Source organism: Panthera uncia (genome assembly GCF_023721935.1).
Source record: "Panthera uncia isolate 11264 chromosome B3 unlocalized genomic scaffold, Puncia_PCG_1.0 HiC_scaffold_1, whole genome shotgun sequence".
Classification (NCBI taxonomy): domain Eukaryota; kingdom Metazoa; phylum Chordata; class Mammalia; order Carnivora; family Felidae; genus Panthera; species Panthera uncia.
Window position 1 is genome coordinate 4,891,721 of NW_026057582.1, and position 19,716 is coordinate 4,911,436.

Here is a 19,716-nt window from a genome sequence, read left to right on the forward strand (position 1 = left end):
CGGTTGAATCACCTGCTCCATCCAGGAGTAGAAATCCTCGTCGTCATAGAAGCGTTTTCCTTTCTCCTCCACACTCGCAGTGGAACGAGGTCAGAACCCGGTTGGGCGGGCAGGCGGGAGGCAGAGAAGCCGGCTGTTTTCTTTTCTTCCACCAGGTGGCGCACCCGCAGCCAGTGGCGGCCTGGGGAGGGGAGGTGGGCTTTAGGTTTCTAGCCTTGAGGATTGCTTTTTTCAGTCTTCATTTCTTGGCTACTCCAGCACCTACTTTGCTCTCAGCCCAAATAACCAAATTTGTTGCTAACTCATCCACCTTATGAGCTCCGGAAAATTCTGTGTTCTGCAGCCCTCAACCTCACCCCTCCCTTAGGTTTCCTGAGTGTGGGGTGCTCATGTGACCAAAGATAGCAGGAAAGTGTGTATGCCAACCCCGGGTTCCCGGCCCCACGGTGGCAGGAGCCTGTGTCCTCTTCTTGAGACGCCCGGGAGAGAGTGGAGGGGCTGGAACTCTGCTGCCCGTGAACCGGGCTCCTCCCTCCAAGGGGAGCCCAGGTTTCTGAGCGAGCGGCTTGCTCCCTGTGTCCCGCCGATCTGGGTCTCACCTGCCAGCCGAGGCGGGAAGGATCCAGGCTGGGTGACCCAGAAGGGGAGTTTCCCCAGGGGACCAGGGGCAGGGCGTGGGAGGGGCAGGGTGCAGACTGGCTGCGAGCTGGGGGAGGGGGGGCAGAAGTGGGTTCTGGAGAATCGTCCTGAGCTAAGCTGCCCGTGTGGGCTTGGGCCCCACCCCCAGGCTTGGAGGCGGGCTGTGTGTCCTGTACTCAGGTTGGTTGTATGGTGGCCCCGGGCGGTGCCTGGCAGGGAGACGTGGCTGGGTTGACAACTTGAGACATTTGAACGCGGGCTGGGTACCGGACCACAAGCCATCACTGTTCAGTTCGGCAGCCGTGATGGTGTTGCGGCGGTTACAGAAAATAAGCTGTTCTCCTCAAAGCGGCAGGCTCAAGTTATTCACAGGTGAATGATTTGCGGGCCTGGACCTGCTCTGAAAACACTCCTGTCCTCCCCGCCCCCAAAAGCAGGGGACGCAGAGGAATCAAGATTCTCCGAACGTCGGTAACTTTCGAAGCCCCGTGGGAGGCTCTCACTACTTTTGTGGACGTTTGACATTGTCCATAAAGTTCAAAGGGAGCAAACCACCGTGTCAGTAGGAAGAACCGGGAATCCGTTTCTACCTTGTAATAAGTACACGTTTCGTGCTCGTTTTCACCAAACAGCTGCCTCCCCAGTTGTGCGATTAGACGGACCCGGTCCGAGGAGGCCAGAGGGACTCAGACGTTGCTCCTTCAACGCGCTTCTCTGCCTTGAAGCTCCCAGGATGGGAGTCTGTTCCCAGATCGCAGAAAAAAACGATTAACGGGTAGAACGTGCAACTTTGGGCAGCGGGAGTAGTGGCTCAACAAAGTTGGGGGGTCGGGAAGATGCCTGAGTGGGCCCTTGGGTGGACCATCGCTCTCCTGGCCTTCCTCAAGGCGCCCCTTTGCGGGCCGTGGAATCCCCAGCGCCCTTGGCTGGGTCAGAGGCCCTCTCCTCGCCTGGCCGGACCAGCTCCCTGCAGTCTCGGCCACGGAGGCCTTCTGTGGAGAGCCCCGCGGTGACACCTGCCGCTGGATTTCTGCTCGGAGCCTGCAGGCCGAACACCTACTTCTGCATTTTGTACTCGGATGTCACAGAGGCCCCTCGCCTCACCGCATCCGTCCCAGGACCGGCTCATTCTCCTCTTTCCAACTTGCAGTGCCCTGTGTGTCTTCGCCAGGGGCGCGGCCATCTGATCACAGAAGAGTCGGGGAGCCGGGTTCACCCCCCGGCCCACACGCGACCCTTCACCTGCCGACGTTCCCCGCTAAACCTCCCTCGGACCCTCCCTTCGCTTCTCCCCTTCCGCCGCCGCAGCCTGGTCCGCGCCGGCCGCACCTCACCGAGATCAGGGCGACAGCGGTCACCCTCCGCAGCCATGCTGAGCTGATGTGGCCGCGGCCACTGGGAGGAAGAGGCCTGGCATCCGCCTCTGCGTCCGGGGCCTCTTGTCCCAGCGGGGTCTTGGAGGGTCAGGGCCTCGTCGCCCCACAGGGAACAGTGGGGGTCCTTGACCACCGCCGGCCCTACTGATGAGTGAACCAGTGAGTGATGAATGCCTGCGAGGCTCATACTGGGCTGTTTAAAGAATTCCATTTAAAATGCAGACAAATGTGACGATGACAGTAATAGGGAATAGTGTATATAAATATCCTTTTTCCATGACTGAGCCTGGAGAACAACGGAAGTGTACAGAAATAAAAGTAGATCTTCTAGCTCACGATTCAATAAATGGGTCCCCTTCCCCTTCCCTGAGCTGGGTATGCCCCCCATTCTGAATGTGAAGATCATCATTTTTGCCGGTATTACATAACCAAGTAAAATAACAACTAGGTATGGTAAGTAAGCTGAATTAAAAAAAAAAAAAAGGTTTTATTTATTTATTTATTTTAGCAGTCTCTACCCCCCACGTGGGGCTCGAACGCACAGCCCCGGGATCATGGGTCACGTGCTCCTCCGACTGAGCCAGCCAGGCGACCGCAAGCCGAATTCTTCAAGGGCATCTGATCTGATCACTGGCTTCCACACCGTACGCAAACGACAGTGTCATTTGCCAATGACCCAGGTGAGAAAAAAAAATATGTATGTGGAACAGAATATAGTGTGAATCGTATCTAATTTTAAATCTTTTAATTTATATAGTTTCATGATTATAGGTCGATAAGAAATCCTTTTCAGATTTAATTTCGTCATAGAATATATTTGATAAGGATACATACAAACAGATTCATCGTTAACACGCGCTGGTTACCGGTGCCCTGCCCGTCCGCAGCAGGCGGGAGCTGTGATGGAAATGCTTCCAAGTGTTGTGCTTAATCAGCCACTCTGAATAACCAGCACCGTGGAGGTCGGATAATTCCACTCATTTCCTGGCCTAGAACAAGTAGAAATCTTAGCATTTGTTTTGAAGTCTGTTTATTACTCTTCTATTTTAAAATCTGAGATACATTCCCCAATGTAAACAATAAATTTCAATCTGTCACACAGTCCAAATGGATAAGGCCTTCTTGACAAATGTGTGCCATCTGTGTTTTACTCGTCAGAACGCAATCTTATTTTGTAGCGTAATGAGCCATCCAGGCACAAGAGACAGGAAAAGAAGCTGCCCTTGGTACCTGGTGGAACCTTCCGGAACTTCTCCCCGCTGTGGGTTTATTGTACACTTAAGAGATACCGTTTTGACTTGGTCTACTTGGTCTTAAAATACAAATATACAATGTCCATGAGCATAAAATAGTAAAGCCTAGCCTTCTGTATTTATTAGGAACTGCTATAGTCCTATACAAGCACAATGCCGTATCATGCCAATTACTATACAGAGGAAGGTGGCTCAATGCCTTTGCCACTCTCCAGGCCACGTGAGTGGGGAACAGAAGGGTGTGAAGCGGCTGACTGCATCCGGTCAGGCAGACAGTGTGACTGAAACTCTGCAATGCCTATATGCCCTGCTGAAATACTTAATTGACCTGGAGCACAATCTGCTTCACGCAAAGGAGAATACAACCCCTTTCGCCTCAGCCTCCCAGAGGGAGGACTGAGCGAACCCTTAGAAAACGTAGCCCAATGAAGTCCTATCTGCACTGCCTGATCCAGCTGTGCGAATCAGTCACCCACCCCCTTTCACATTCGGTTTATCCTTCTCAGGACCAATTAGCCAACAGCGATCACAATGCGGTACCTCATCGTTTTCATAAATACTTGACTTGGCGAGCCAGATGGTGAAATAGGAAAGCCTATGTACAATATTTTAAAAGGCATTCTGTGACCAGGTTTGAAGGGTTCGTAGAAAAGTTACGAAGGACATGCCAGTCACTTCTGTTGCTATCGCCGTAATGTAAACCTTGGCATCTTTTTTAGTATTAAATGTGCACTGTTTTATAGACTGTACAACAGAGGAGAACCGTGAACCACTGATCCGGTGTGACGCTCACTGGTGCGCTAAGCTAAGGTGACTGGTAGAGGGAGTGGTTTTCCTGAGGTTTGTCAGAACTTCTCAAACAAAACAGAAATCACAGTGGCGGGGCGGAGCACGAGTCCGTGCCGGCCCCTGTTCTGCTCCCCGTGGTTCTCGCTGGGACTAAATGACCCGCCATTGCATGATGCTTGTGTCCTTGCCACCCGTGGAGATGAGATGGCTGTCGCCACAGAGGAAGTCGACGTTGGTGACGTGACTGCTGTGTCCACCGTAGATGTGGCTAGGAGCCTGGGGAAGAAGGACACAGAAAGAGCTTAGCCCAGAGCGCACCATGTGCAGTCGGAAGGTGCTAGAATTCCTCCCTCACTCAGCAGCTCTCACCTGTGCACCTGCACAGGAGGGACGTGGAGATAAACGACACAGAGGCCCTCCCTGTACACCGAGAATCTGGCCTGGCTGGGGGACAGACACAGGCAGATGACTGCTCCGGGCTGGGACATGTTCAGTACCAGGGGGCTGTACCAGGCATGGGGCCAGCCCAAGGGAGGGACCCAGCAGGGCCAGGGGTTGAGGGTGAAGGCCGGAGGACGTCAGGTCTGGGAAGGGCAAGGAAGGGGGTTCTGGGCACTGGTGTTGGCTCAGCTCAGCAGGGATGGGGCAGGAGCAGGGAGAGCCTGGTGAGGGGAGAGGCGTGAGGCCCATGAAGGAAGCCACCGAGGTAGACAAGGCAGCTCGAAGGGCTTCGTGGGTGCAGGTTCTCCCCAGAGAGCAGCGGGGAGCCCGGAAGAGCTCTAGGACAGCGAGATGACAGGGTCACGTCTGCACGTGCGACCGGCAGGTTCCCTCACGGTGCCTTTATATCAATTATCCATTCCCGAACAGCCAGTTCAGGCCAGAACGCACGCGCCCCGAGGGCAGGGTCAGTCCAGAGGACCTTACCCTGAACTGTGAGCAGGGGTAAGAGAAGAGGTGCACTTTGCCGAAGTCATCGCCGGTGGACAGGAGTTTTCTCTCGTGGGCCCGACAGACAGCGTTGATGTCGGTTCCGTCCGAGCCTTCTGGCCACACTCCTAAAATGAAGACCACAGACAGAGCACCGAAAACTCCAGAAGCACTAGGCCACACTGCACGGGGACTGCCACCGAGCTCTCAAGGAGATAAGATGGCCGAAAGCCCCTGGGTTTCGAAGGCAGGGCCAAAAGAGCGCTCTGACCCGGCTCCTAGCCTGTCCGCGGTCATCTCACGCCAGACCTCTCCCAGGTCACCCCTCAATGCGTAGTCGGTTCCACCGCATGGGAGCAGCCATGGCGGGCTTTCTGGGCCATCACATCTTTCAGGGGCCCCTTCTTGACCCTACAGCAGAGGCAGTGCCAGAAACCCTGGTTTTGGACCCAGTGCCTTTCCTCTATTCTCAAAGCACCTGAGAGGAAGCCGACTAGTCCTCAGCCTGCAGTTTCCTAACTTTTGTTTTTTCGCGGTAACTCTTTATATGTGACAGTCTCTCCAAAGGACTTTTTAACCCTGCCTGGGCCTTGGTGTCAGCTCTCTGGGGCTGCGGCTTGCCTGGTAGCATCTGGCAGGTGCAGTGCTGCCTGCCATAGGCCTGGAGCCTGGTCCGGGGCAGGGTAGTGTCTCCTGACCGTCGCTCCGGGAAACGCTTTTGGTCCCAATGACTTTGGATATGAGACAGCTGGATGTGCATCCGTTTCTCAACTGGAGGGTAAACCCGGGGTCCCTACCACTTATACCAGAGGATGACAAAATGCCAGCTCTAAAGAAATTTGTGCAGTTCTGATCAACTTACTGACTCATGGTCTTACATAAAGAGATGATAAATACCGTCTTTTCTTTCTTATTCTACTAAACGGTGGTAATTTACTTGAGATCGTTTATAAATATATTCCGATCCGACCTTTAAAGGAAGTAGGAAATTCACTTAAAGAAACGAGACAATATAATAATTCTAACAAATGATAAATACGTGGATTGAGTGCCATCTGGCCCATCTCCCCAGGAAGTCTGGCACAACCTCGAATGAGAAGATCCTAGAGCATTTATGTCAGGACTAGCTTCATACAATTGAAAAGGGTGAAAACCTATCTTCCCGGTTCTCGCCTGGCCCTTCCCCTGGGAGCTGCAGGGCGAGTGTCCTTGCAGGGCTCACGTGGCATCGGAGGGGTCTGACAGAAGTGGGGGCCGTGAGAGTTCACGACTATGAGAGAAATATTCTGCAAGTGGATATATCTTACGTTTGAACTGAACGAAAGCTGTAGAAAACTTACCAAAGACATGGAACCCCAAAGTGCAGGTGTACGTAGCCCATTCGATGTCTCTCGTGGTTTCCACACTTACGACTTGCTTACAAGCAGAGGGCACCCCTGGAAAAAGCAAATCCAAGTCTGGTGACACCCACACCCAAGTCCCCTCTCCTCCCCTGACCAGGCTGGCCCTACAGGCGTGCCCCGGCCGCTACAGAGGCCTGTGGAGTGGGACCCCTGCCCCTTCCCGGCCCTGCGGGAGCTGTGCTCACAGCGGGAACTGTGCCCAAGCCCTGGGGACTCAGCGGGGCTGGGGGGACAGCACCTCCTACCTTCTTCTCTGGGTCTGTTTCCTGCAGCCTGGTTTCTCTGTCCTTTGACTGTCCCGGGTGCCTCCACCTGCTCACTGCCTCCCTGCTCAGGGCCCTGCCTGCTGTCAGGCTCCCCAGCTATCCCCCAACACACACACACACACACACCCCTTCAGCCCTGAGTTAGTGACGGACACCAGTCATACCCAGGCGATTTATTTATTCCTCAGATGGGAACTCAAAGTATGAGACCATGTCTGAGAAGAGGAGATTCTAGGCCCCTGACCTGTGTCCCCCCACTTCTGGCCTGTGTCAGGCCGGGCCTCAGAGGGTGGGGAGGGAGGACCGTGCCGCCTGGCCTGTGGGGGGGAGGTGTGGTCCTGGCACATGCTGTTTCCCTCTTTCCTCCACCGCCAGCAGCCCCGCCTGCCCGGCTCCCTCAGCACGTGGACGGCTGCCTCTGGACCAGTGGCTCTCGATGCCTATGGCCTCGTATCTGAACCCGGATTTCCCGTCTACAAAATGGGATAGGCCTGGGAGAGCTGTGGATCACGACAGAACAGGTAAGTAAATTTGGGGGCATTTTTTAGTATCACCTAGCGGGGTGGAAACTGGGACCTCCTCATCCCCCATGACGCCCTGTGCTCAGCCCGGAGCTGGGCACACGGCAGGTGCTTGGCAAGCATTGGAGGAAGCAGAGCACCGTATGTTACACGTGCTCAGTGAGTGCCGGCCCTTCTCCTCCTCCCCGTTCCCTGGTCCTGCCTGGACACAGACACTGCCAGGAGGGGTGGGGAGAGAAGGAGGAGGGCGCCCCAGCCCCCGGCCCCCCAGGCAGGGGAGACGTCAGTCTCTGCCTTCTTGGAGGGATGCCTTCACAAGGGTCCCTCTTGCTGTGATGGCTCTGCCCCCTCGCTTCTGCCACAATCGTGCCCCTCGGGCCTCTCCCTCTAGGATTTGGCCCCCTCCTCTTTGGAGCCTTGGGTCTTCCGCTCCACAGGGACCCAGGTCGGCCCCAGCCCCCAAGTATCTCAGCGGCGGGAAGGGCCTTGGAGGCTGTCCTGCCCAACTCCCGTTTTACTGAAAAAGAAACCGAGGCCTGGAGATGATGCTACGTGCCCAGGACGTCGGGGAAGTCGTCTCAGAGTGAACGCTGTCTGTGATCTGAACCCAGACACGTCCCGGGGTGCTACTCACAGTAAAGGATTTCATAGTCTCCGGAATTGGACACGAGGAACTGTGAGTTCACAGACCAGTCCAGGTGAGTAATGAAGCTGGAATGACCCTGGGGGAGAGAAAGCAGGGTGCGTGTCACTTGCCTCGGACGTTCCTGGCACTACTGACCCGTGAGGCCCACAGCCGTCTCCACGGAAACGGTGAGAACGCCTACCGAGCACTTGCCAAGGCGAGCGTACTTCCTCCCATTGTCGCTGACCCCGTAGATGTAGATGCAGTTGTCGTGGGAGCCGATTGCTAAGAAGTTCCCGTCTGCAAAAATACGCAGGTGACATTTCCATTGGTAAAAATAAACTCTCGTCAATGACGAGGGATGATGCTAGCTTGCGTGACAGATTTAGAAAGAAAATAGCCAGATCAATGACTCCATTCAGAGAGCAAAGTTTGCTTTTCAGGGAGTCCTGTACCACTTGCAAAGCTGTCTTTGGAAAATCTGCTCCTGACCAGATCTCTCCCCTCACGAACCCTATCCCTGCCCCTCCGACACAGAAGGATGAGACTCATTCCCTTGGTGGCCCACAGGGCCCTCCAGGATGTGGCCACCTTGCTCCTCACCATGTGCCAGGCTCTCGGACCTCCGCACACACTGTTCTCACCCGCCCCTACCCTGCAGGTGCCTCTTGCCTCACCTCTGCGCGCTGTCCTCCCTCCTACACCCCCTGCCCTGCCTCACCTCTGCCTGGAAGGCCCCTCCCACCTCCCTTCCAGTTGCCACTTTCACCTGGGTCTCTGGCCTCAGGAAGGACTAAGGGATTGGGCTTTGGAGCTTGTGTGGAAACACAGGGAGGAAGGAGTCAATGTAACACGAAAGCAGATCCAGCGCTGGCAGTTGGCAGCTGAACTTGCCACGTGTGAAGGCAGAGGGGGCAGAAATGGAAATACCGGGAAGGAAGTGAGGCGTGAGCCACTAACCCAGAGATGGTCAGGCTATCCTGAGTGCAGGAACCAGAAGGAAGGGGACAGGAACCGCGTGTGTGGGGGGGGAACCCTGAGGCCCAGAATGGGGCGGAGAGTAGCGGGGGGCTCTGCACACGAGCTTGGGGGCTGTGGACGCACCCCTGCTCTGAGCACCAGTCCCTCCATCTACAAAGCACGACCCACGGTGCCTTTCTACAAGCAATTCAGAGGGTTCCCTTGACGGCATTTGTAAAGGTCCTGGCGGTCACCGGCCCATCATAAGGCTTCAATAAAGGCGCCCGCCCCCACCTCCTTCATCAGATTTTCCTTCTCCCAAGATATGGAGTCCTGCAGGGAACGGCACTGCCGGGAGTCCTAGCCCAGGCCAGCGCAAAATAAGGGCGTTGGCAACACCAAGTCGGCCCGTCCAGAGCAGGAGTCCTAATGGAACAGAGTAAACTGGGCCAAGACAGCAGGGGCCTGGAGAAGGGCACGGTCAGCTGCTGACAGTTCTCGAGAAGGCCGGAGAGCCGCATGGGAACCACATCCACTTGACTCCTCTAAGTGACCGGGCCCCGGCAATACTGATGACAGACGCTAAATGCCGATGGCAACGACTACCGAATCCTAAGTGTCCACTACGTACTATTCTACACTCATCCCACACCCATTTATTCAAACCTCATAAACCCTACCGGCAGGTAGACACTAACATCTCCATTTTCGGGAGAGGAAACGGAGGCATGCATAGTAAAGTAACTTGCTCAAGGTGATACAGGTTTATGGAAGCTGGGAATCGAACCCGGGCAGTCGGACTCCAAAGCCCCAGCATTTTGTTGTTAATTCCACTGCCCCTGTGACCCAGCTCAAGGGTAAAGAAAGGCTGAAAGTCTGCCACGTGACGAGTCGGCGTGCTGGCTTGAACATCCCTTGGCAAATGATCTCAAGATAAGAACTATCTACCTTATCATCTGTTAACTCTAAAATAATGAGGTCACTTGCAGAATGGAACCATTTGTCACACTCTTGGTGGCTCCAGCTCTAGGGTTTTGACCACTCTAAGTGCCTCATGTAAGTGGGATCACACAATATCTGTCTTTTTGTGTCTGCTGTCTTCCACTCGGTGTAACGTCCTCATCTGATTGGAGAAGCAGGTGTCAGAATTTCCTTCTTTAAAAAAAATTTTTTTAACGTTTATGTTATTTTGAGAGAGAGACACACACAGAGTGTGAGTGGGGGAAGGGCAGAAAGAGGGAGACACAGGATCGGAAGCAGGCTCCAGGCTCCGAGCTGTCATCACAGAGCCCGACACAGGGCTCGAACTCAACTGACTGCAAGATCATGACCTGAGCCGAAGTCGGACGCTTAACCGACTGAGCCACCCAGGTGCCCCAGAATTTCCTTCTTTTTAGAGGCTGGGTAATAGGGGCACCTGGTTAGCTCAGTCGGTTGAACGTCCGACTTTGGCTCAGGTCATGATCTCATGGTTCGTGGGTTTGACCCTCGCGTTGGGTTCTGTGCTGACAGCTCAGAGCCTGGAGCCTGCTTCGGATTTGGTGTCTCCCTCTCTCTCTGCCCCTCCCCTGCTTACTCTCTCTCTCTCTCTCTCTCTCTCTCTCTCTCAAAAGTAAATAAATTTTTAAAAACTAATAAAAGTAAAGACTGGGTAATATTCTGTCGAATGCTTATACGACATTTTGCTTATCCATCCATCTACTGACGGCCACTTCGGTTGTTTCCACAGTTTAGCTACTGCGAGTAATGATGCTATGAACGTGGGTGTACGAAGCCATCTTGAGACAAGGGTCACCTGGTTAATGAAGAAACGTTGCCCTGGTCTGGCCTAGGGCCATCATCTTGCCCCACACAGCCTCTACTCAATGACTCCAAAGCCTGAGAAGCAGGATTGCCGTAAAAAGGGCTCTCTGATCTCCAGGGGATGGTCATTAGCACAACTGACAAGAAAGGCAAACATATTCCCCAAAGGACTCTGCTCGTCTTAGCAAGAGCTGACAGGTATCTGAGGGCTTTTCTAGGACAAGAGGGTGTAGATGAGGGCCTTTTCCACTTCACAGACACTCCAAATAACAAGAAAATGATGAGAACCACATAAAACACAGAGAAGGAGGCAGAATATCGGCCAGAATTAACAGAACGAAATACGATACTTAAAACATCAAGAATGAAAGGCATTCTGAGCTGAGTAAGCTCCTTCTCAACATCGAGAAAAGGTTCCAGGCTGTCTGTTTAGGGTGAGGAGTTACGAACTTTGTTCGGGCGCATGGAAAACACGTCTGGAAGGGGTGCTCCTTCTACAACGTTATTACCTGTAGAGATCAAGGACACAGCCCTACCATGGGGTAGGGACTGCTATCAATCAGCTTATAAAACAGAGGATTCATACAGAGAAGCAGCAGTTCAAAACTGCTATTTCTCTCTCTCTTTTTTAAATGTTTATTTTTGAGAGAGAGAAAGAGAGAACGTGAGTGGGGGAGGGGCAGAGAGCGAGAGAGAGGGAGACACAGAATCCGAAGCAGGCTCCGGGCTCTGAGCTGTCAGCACAGAGCCCGATGTGGGGCTCGAACCCACAAACCACAAGATCATGACCTGAGCTGAAGCTGGCCGCTTCACCGACTGAGCCCCCCAGGCGCCCCCAAAACTGCTGTTTCCGAGAGTGCTCACAGAGCTGAATATCCTGCATATCACAGGAAAACATCGCTTCCTAAGACACAAGCATACAACGACAAGGCCCAGAAGCAAAGACCTGCCCAGCATCAATGAGCGCTCCTGGCACCACGCGGTCAGAAGGACTCAGGGGCCAAACCCAAGTGGCTTCCGCTGGCCAGTGGCGAATCAACCATTCCACCCATAACTATCACAGGCTGAAACACAGCAAACGCACTTAAGTTCACAACGGCACCCAAACTATCACCACCAACTGATCGCTGTTTTTTTTTTTTTTTTTAAATAAATATCACTTAGTTTATATTTGAGAAAGAGAGAAAGAGAGAGAGAGAGAGAGAGAGAGAGAGAGAGAATTCTAAGCAGGCTCTGCACCGTCAGCGCAGAGCCCAACATGGGGCTTGAACTCACCAACCGTGAGATCATGACCTGAACCGAAACCAAGAGTCGGACACTTAACCGACTGAGCCACCCAGGTGCCCCCCCCCCCCCCCGACTGGACACTGTTAGAGGGTACAGAGGACAAACTCATTATCTCCCAAAGTGGTAAACAAAGCAAGAGAAACCAGGTGTTTACCTTGCCTTTCCTCAATGACTGCTACCATACTGTTGGGTAACAAAAGAGACAATAAGCAGTTTCTCTTTACAGAAATACTGTATCTAATGAATGAACAAGAAAATCGAACACTGGGAAACCACTCACCTGCTGCCCCTTATGGATCTAGGCATTGGACACCAATAGCTGCTAATATCACAGAACGTGAGACGAGCAGACAGGAGTCTCCCGTAGGAGGAAGTCACCGGTACATGTTGAACCTGAATGGAATCCAGACTCTAGGTCCAAAAATCACGTCAGAGGAGGTACAGGGGACAGAGGAGCACGTTGAACAACACCACGGGGATGCACTCGGCAAAACCCAGAGTGTGGGAAACGCTATGGGAGAAACGGAGCCTGTTTCTCCAACCAGTCAGTCAACAGCGCACACGGGAGAGGGCGAGGGTGAGAGTGGGGTGGGGGGGGGGGGGGCACAGAACGAGCACAAGAAACTATGGATTAAAAGGGCCTTCAGAGACATATCAAGCAATTACTGTGTGTGAGCCTTTTTTGGAACCCAATTTAAACCATTAAAAAAAAAAAAGCCAATTGAAAATTGGAATACTGGCTGAATAGCTAATGATATGGAGAGGCTGTCGCTAATTTGGGTTGAGGAGGTGACAGTGATCCGTGTCTGTGCTAAAAATAAGCGGGCAGGACTTCCAGCTGTGGCCTAGTGAGAAGCCTGGCAGATCCTCTCCCCATACGGCAATCATAAAGACGCACAAAACCGACAAAAAATAACCATGTCAGGACTCTGGAAATTGACCAAAGACATAAAACCATCTGAGGAGCGTTTATGCTTAAAACACTGCTGAATCTGGGGCGGGGGGTGGGTGCGTGTGGGTGGCTCCGAGGGTGAAGCGTCAGACCTCGGCTCAGGCCATGATCTCGTGGGTCATGGGTTTGAGCCCTGCGTTGGGCTCTGTGCTGACAGCGCAGAGCCTACTTTGGGTCCTGTTTCCCTCTTTCTCTGCCCCTCCCCCACTAGCTCGCTCTCTCCCTCCCTCTCTCTCAAAAATAAGCAAACACGTATATATAAAAGAAACTGCTGAATCTGGGGTGAGAACGGTATGAGCCTTGCAGTGTGCCTGCCTGGGGCTGGGGCTGTTCTCACCCCTCCAGCCGGGCTGGCTCAGGGGGTCTGGCAGGGCAGAGCTGGCTGTGAGGACCAGGGGCTCTGTTTCTATGGTCAAGCGGCTCACTCCTCGTAGAGTCCCGGGTGACACTCACGCCCAGCAACCCCGTCGGCGGAAGAAGTGACGATCTCCAGGGTGGTTGAGCGGAGAGGGCCAATGGCTCTACCAGCCTGCAGTTACGGTTGTGGCTGGAGCGAGCCTGTTCCCGGTGACGGGAGGCTGCGTGCAGGCTGTGTGGCAGGCAGGAGGGGCCCCCAGCTACCCAGACGCTCCTGGCCACACCGAGGCTGCACAGCAGAAGTGAAAGCCGGGCAGACCTAGAAACGGCCCGAATCTGGCCACGTTCTACCTGCCCACACGTCCACTGGCAGAGGATGCCTTCCTGGCTTGAGGTGTCTGAGCCCAGCTCTGTCCCATCGTCCACTGAAACTACATGAAGCCAAGTTGTGAGAGCAGGTAAGAGAAATGAACAATTCCACAGTAACAGCTGGAGGTTCCAGTTCCTCCCTCTCAACAAATGACAGAACAATCAGACAGAAAATCAGCAGGGATACAGATGAACTGAACAACACCATCCATTAACTCTGAAGATCATTAACCACCTTGTCCTAACCGACTTATCTAGGACATTCCGCCCAGGAGTGTGGAATACACGTTCTTTTTCTTTTTTTTAAATGTTTATTTATTTATTTTTTTGAGAGAGACAGAGGCAGAAGGTGAGTGGGTTCGGGGCAGAGAGAGAGGGAGACGCAGAATCCGAAGCAGGCTCCAGGCTCTGAGCTGTCAGCACGGAGCCCGACGCGGGGCTCGAACTCACGAGCTGTGAGATCGTGACCTGAGTCGAAGTCAGAGGCTCAACCGACTGAGCCATCCAGGCGCCCCTAAATACACATTCTTCTCAAGCATACCTGGGACGTCGCCCAGGATAGAGCACATGTTAGGCTATAAAAACAAGTCTCAATGAATTGAAGGTGATTAGAGTCATACAAAACACATTCTGTGGTCACCATGAAGTTAAATTAGAGAACAGGAAAAAATAAGGGAAATCCCCCAACTATTTGGAAATTAAACAATACACGTCTAAATAACTCACAGGCCAGAGAAGAAATCATTAAGGAAATTAGGAAATATTTTTCACTGAATGGAAATGAAGACACAACGTATCAAAGTTTATGGGATGTGGCTGAAGCAGAGCTGATGGGGGAAATTTATAGCTTTAAACACAACTATACCAGAAAGGAAAGGTCTCCAATCAGTAACCTAAGCTTATCTACCTTAAGGAACTAAAAAAGAAGAGCAAACTACATATTAATCAAGCAGAGGAAGGGGGGAAAATAAAGAAAAACAGTGAAAAAAGAAATATCGATAAAAACAGGAGTTGCTGTTTTGAAAAGATCAACAAAATTGACAGACTGACCAAGAGGAAAAGAGAGGACAGAGATTCCAGAATCAAGAATGAATGAGGAGACCCCCCTGCCAACCTCAAGAGATTTAAAAGGATTGTAAGCAAATATCAGGAATGACTTCGTGCCAACACATTATGACAACTTAGATGAAACGGACAATCTACCAAAGCCAGCTCAAGAAGTAACAAACATTCGGAAGAGACTTACAACAAGACACTGGATTAGTAATTAATCACTAAAAATCCTTCCACATCTGGGAAAAGCCCAGATGGTTCACAAAATTCACGTGAGTTCTACCAGATATTTAATAAAGAAATAACATTAATCCTTAAGATACGCTTTCAGAAGATAAGCCAGGAAGGAGCATCTCCCAACGTTCTCTGTAAGACAGCAGCACTCTCATAACCATGCCACACAAAACCATCACAGGAAAAGAGAGACACAGACCAACAGCCCTCATGAACAGAGACGCGAAAATCCTTGACGAATGGAATCCAGCGATATCTAAAAAGGACGATATGCCAAGATCAAGTGGGATTTGTCCCAGGAACGCGAGGTTGGGTCAACATTTGAAAATTAATATAACAGACCATATTAAAAAAATCACCTTGTCATCTTAATAGATGTATTTGACAAAAGAAAAGCATTTGATAAAATCCCGTACCCATTCTTGATAAAAACCCTAAACAAATTAGGAGTAGGAAGGCCCTTGCTCATCATGCTAAAGGGCACGTAACATCATATTTCGTGGTGAATGACCTAGAGCTCTTCCCCGAAAACTGGGAGCAAGGCAGGGCTGCATTCTTGCCACTTCTCCAACCTTGTATTGGAGGGTCTGCCTAATGCAATAAAGAAGAAATAATTAAAGGCATCCAGATCGGGAGGGAAGAAGCAAAACGCTCTTTTTTGCAGATGACGTGATCTTGTATGAAGAAAATCCCAAGGATTTTACGTACACACGCACAACTACTAAGATTAATAAAGGAGTTTAAAAGGTTGCAGGATATAAGATCCATGTGCAAAAGTCACTTTTATTTCTCTATGCTAGCAACCAACATTCTGAAAATAAAGTTAAGAAAATAATTCCATTCACAATGGCATAGAAATAATACCGCTTAGGGGCACCTGGGCGGCTCAGTCAGCTAAGCATCTGACTTTGGCTCAGGTCATGATCTTGCGGTTTGTGAGTCTGAGCCTGCTTCAGATCCTGTGTCTCCCCCTCTCTCTGTCCCTCCCCTGCTCATGTCCTGTCTTTGTCTCTCAATAAGAAATAAACGTTAAAAAAAAAAAAAGATATAACACCACTTAGGAATAAACGTAACAAAGGAAGTGTAACTTGTGCACTGAAAATGGAAACGATGCCGAGAAAAAAAGATTTGAATAAATGGACATTCTGTGCTCAAGGATTAAGACTCAGCACTGTCACATCAGCAATTCTCCCCGTACTGATCTACAAATTCAACATAACCCCTATTAATATCCTGGCAGACTTTAAAAAAATTTTTTTTGTAACGTTTATTTATTTTTGAGACAGAGAGAGACAGCACATGAACGGGGGAGGGGCAGAGAGAGAGGGAGACACAGAATCGGAAGCAGGCTCCAGGCTCTGAGAAGTCAGCACAGAGCCCGACGCGGGGCTCGAACTCACAGACCGTGAGATCGTGACCTGAGCTGAAGTCGGACGCTTAACCGACTGAGCCACCCAGGTGCCCCAGTGGCAGACTTTTTAAAGTTAGAAATGGATGAGCTGACTATAAAATTTATATACGAATGGTGAGGACCTATAATGGCCAAAACAACTCTGAAAAGGCACCGCAAAGTTGGAGGAGTTCAACGGCTCAGCTTTAAAACTCACTCTGAACTACGGGGCGCCCGGCGGGGCTCAGTCGGTTGGGAGTCCGACTTCGGCTCAGGTCATGGCCTCGCGGTTCGTGGGTTCGAGCCCCGTGTCGGGCTCTGTGCTGACAGCTCGGAGCCTGGAGCCTGGTTCGGATTCGGTGTCTCCCTCTCTCTCTGTCCCTCCCCTGCTTGCACTGTCTCTCTCTCTCTCTCTGTCTCAAAAATAAATAAACATTAAAAAAAAAAAACAACTCACTCCGAACTGACGGCCATTGAGATCGCATAGGACTGGCATGGGATAAACACAGGGTTTTTGACAGGCGTGTGAAGATCATCTGACAGGGGAAGGATTGCCCTTTGAGAGACTGGTGCTGGGACAAGTGGATAACGACACGCAGAACAAATTAAACATTTGCCTCTTGCAATACCCAAGAATCAACTAAACGTCAAGGCCAAAACAAACACCTTTCTAAAACAAAGCAGCAGGGAAACGCTTCATGACCGGAGTCTGACAGCAAAGTCACGATCCATCAGAGAAAAACACGGCAAACTGGACCTCACCAAAATTGAAAGCTTTTGCTTCAAAAGACCCCTTTGAGAAGATGAAAAGACAAGTCACACACTGGGGGCAGATATTTGCACCCGGTGCATCTGGGAAAGAACTTCTACGTAGGGGCCCCTGGGTGGCTCAGTCAGCTGAGCGTCCGACTCTTGGTTTCAGCTCAGGTCACGATCTCACGGTTTGGTAGTTCGAGCCCCGCATCAAGGCTCTGCTTGGGATTTCTCTCTCCCTCTCTCTCTGCCCCTCCCTGGCTTGCTCTCTCTCTCACTAAATAAACAAACATAAAAAAATTAAAAGAAAAAAAGAACTTCCACGTAGACTCTAGAAAGCACTCTTCCAACGCAAGAGTAAGACAACCTAATTAAAAAAACAGGCCAAATATCTGCAAAGGTATTTCACCAAAGAGACAGCAGTGACTGGCAGACACAGGAAAACAGACTCAGCATCTTTGCCAGCGGTGGGAGAGATGCAAAATCAAACCGCGTCGGGATACTACTCCGCCCCTACCAGAACGGCCGTCCTAAAAGGCGCAGGCACTACCAGATGTTGGTGGAAACGTGGAGAAACCAGAACCCTCATGCGTTGCTGGCGGGAACGTAAAACGGTGCAGCCTCTCTGGACAGCAGTTTGGCACAGCTTCATACAATGCTAGACACAAATTTACCGTGCAATCCACCGGTCCTACTCCTAGGAATTGACCGCAGAGGAATGAAAACAAATGGCTACAAAGAAACGTATAATGCATGTTCACAGCGGCACTGTTGGGAACAGCCAAAACCCAGAAACAACCCATGTGACCGCTAACTGATGGATGGATAAACACGCGGAGGTACGTCTACAGAATGGAATACTATCTATTCTATCGAGCAATTGAAAAGGAATAGACTACTGGGGAGCCTGGGTGGCTCCGTCGGTTAAACGTCCAACTTTGGTTCAAGTCATGATCTCACGGTGCGTGAGTTCGTGCCCCGCGTCGGGCTCCGTGCTGACAGCTCAGGTTCTGTGTCTCCCTCTCTCTCTCTGCTCTTCCCCCACTCACGATGTCTCTCTCTTTCTCTCTCAAAAAAATAAACTTAAAAAAAAAACTAAAAAGGAATAAACTACTGATACACATATAATAACATGAATTAATCTCGAAAACAGTATTCTAGGGAAAAGAAGCCACATGCTACAGGCTGTGTAGTATATGACAGTGTCCAGAAAAAGCAATTTATAGAACAGAACAACAGATCAGTGGTTGCCTAAGGCTAAGGGGTGAGAGTAGAGAGTAATTGCTAAGGGGCGGGGGGGGGGGGATCTTTTCGGGTGCCAGAAAGGTCCTTAAATTGATTTGTGGTTACGGCTGTACAACGGCATGAATTCACCCAGACTCACTGAATGTACTCTTATGGGTAAAGTACTGTCTGTAAATTACAACTAAATAAAGCTCTTAAAAAATAAGGAGGCTTCATCTTTTTAAGGTTATATATAGCAACATTAATAGATGAAAGGACGAGACGTCTGGGAACTGCTTCAAAATCACATGGGAAGGGGTGGTGGGTGGGGCTCTGGATGAACAAGTCGGCGGGGAGTCCGTAACTTCTGCAGCCCGGTCACGAATATACGGGGATTCATTATGCAAACTGGTCTAGTTTTGCCTACGTTTGACATTTTCCACAGTAAGGAGGTAAAAACCCCCAAGCACAGGGACCCACAGTGGGGACGAGGACACCCGAATGCCACAGTTGTGTGCAGTATAAACTTGCTCTGAGGAGTCTTGTGAGAGTTTTTCCTTAAAAGACATCTACACGGAATTTCACACATCTTTTGCAGCCGCACAGCGGGGCGGTCTGCACGCTGACCTGGGGAGTAACGCATTACGGAGAGCTGTTCGTTTCCATCCGTGTGAACGGTGACCAAGTCTTTTGTGTCCGTGTCAAACACAAACCACCTGTTGGAAACATGAGAAAAAGCACAATAAGTTGTCTGGTGAGACGATGAAGGAAGACTATTACAATCGATAGGAACTATTAAAAACTATTACTCTAAGGGCTTGCTGAAAAATACTCTTTGCTCAACAAGAATGCTTGTTCCCAGCTTTTATTTAAAGGAGAGTTCCTTCACCCGAGCATTTCCTAAAGAAAGCAGCAGCACGCTGGCTTCCCTTCGAAACAATTCAGTTCCAATGTCGCGACAGGTCCTCGGTGTCTGAGTTTTGTCACTTACACGTAAAAGGGCGGAAAGCCCTGGGCAGGGAAGGTGGGCCTGGCCAGAGGGAGCAGTGAGGGGGCTGGCTGCACGGGCGTTTAGCCCGAGACCTGGCCTGGGTGCAGAGCTGGGGCTGGGACAGCGTCGTGGTGTCTGAACGTCCGTGAACACTGGCGTGCACCCGCCGGGTGACGGCAAGGTGGAGGGAGCGGAGGAAGGGCAGGACTGGTCTGGGCTCCGGGTCCTTAACTGTAAAATGAGGACAGGGGCCCAGCTGCGCTGTGTAGCAAACTACGACGTGTACAGACGAGCTTCGTCTCCTCCGACAAGGACACGGTACTCGGTAAGTGTGAGCTGTGGAATGACCACACTCTCCTGCCTGTGTGTTCTCAGGCGGGGGCAGTCACTTGGACCGCAGGGCTCTCAGGGGCGAAAAGGACCGTGGGTGCCCGGCTGTGGCAGTTTCAAACCTCGGTGACGTGACCCCCGGTGGCGTGCGTTCCACGGGCACGCCCGCCACGCGGCACCACTGTTTTCCTGCCTTCTAGTTGGGCCCAAC

At 51.4% G+C, this 19,716-nt stretch overlaps 1 protein-coding gene across 1 annotated transcript in view; it reads right to left on the bottom strand.

Annotated features, from left to right (window-relative positions):
* Nucleotides 1-2,222: 2,222 nt before the first annotated feature.
* The window catches only part of EML1 (EMAP like 1), a 78,535-nt gene continuing 61,041 nt past the window's right edge, over nt 2,223-19,716 (bottom strand). The window contains exons 16-21 of the mRNA XM_049612175.1: nt 18,812-18,900; nt 8,005-8,102; nt 7,812-7,899; nt 6,328-6,423; nt 4,985-5,115; nt 2,223-4,333 (exon numbers count right to left, since the gene is read on the bottom strand). Of these exons, the coding sequence (XP_049468132.1) occupies nt 4,208-4,333; nt 4,985-5,115; nt 6,328-6,423; nt 7,812-7,899; nt 8,005-8,102; nt 18,812-18,900 (628 nt within the window). The 3' untranslated portion in view covers nt 2,223-4,207. The remainder of the gene's footprint in view (nt 4,334-4,984; nt 5,116-6,327; nt 6,424-7,811; nt 7,900-8,004; nt 8,103-18,811; nt 18,901-19,716) is intronic.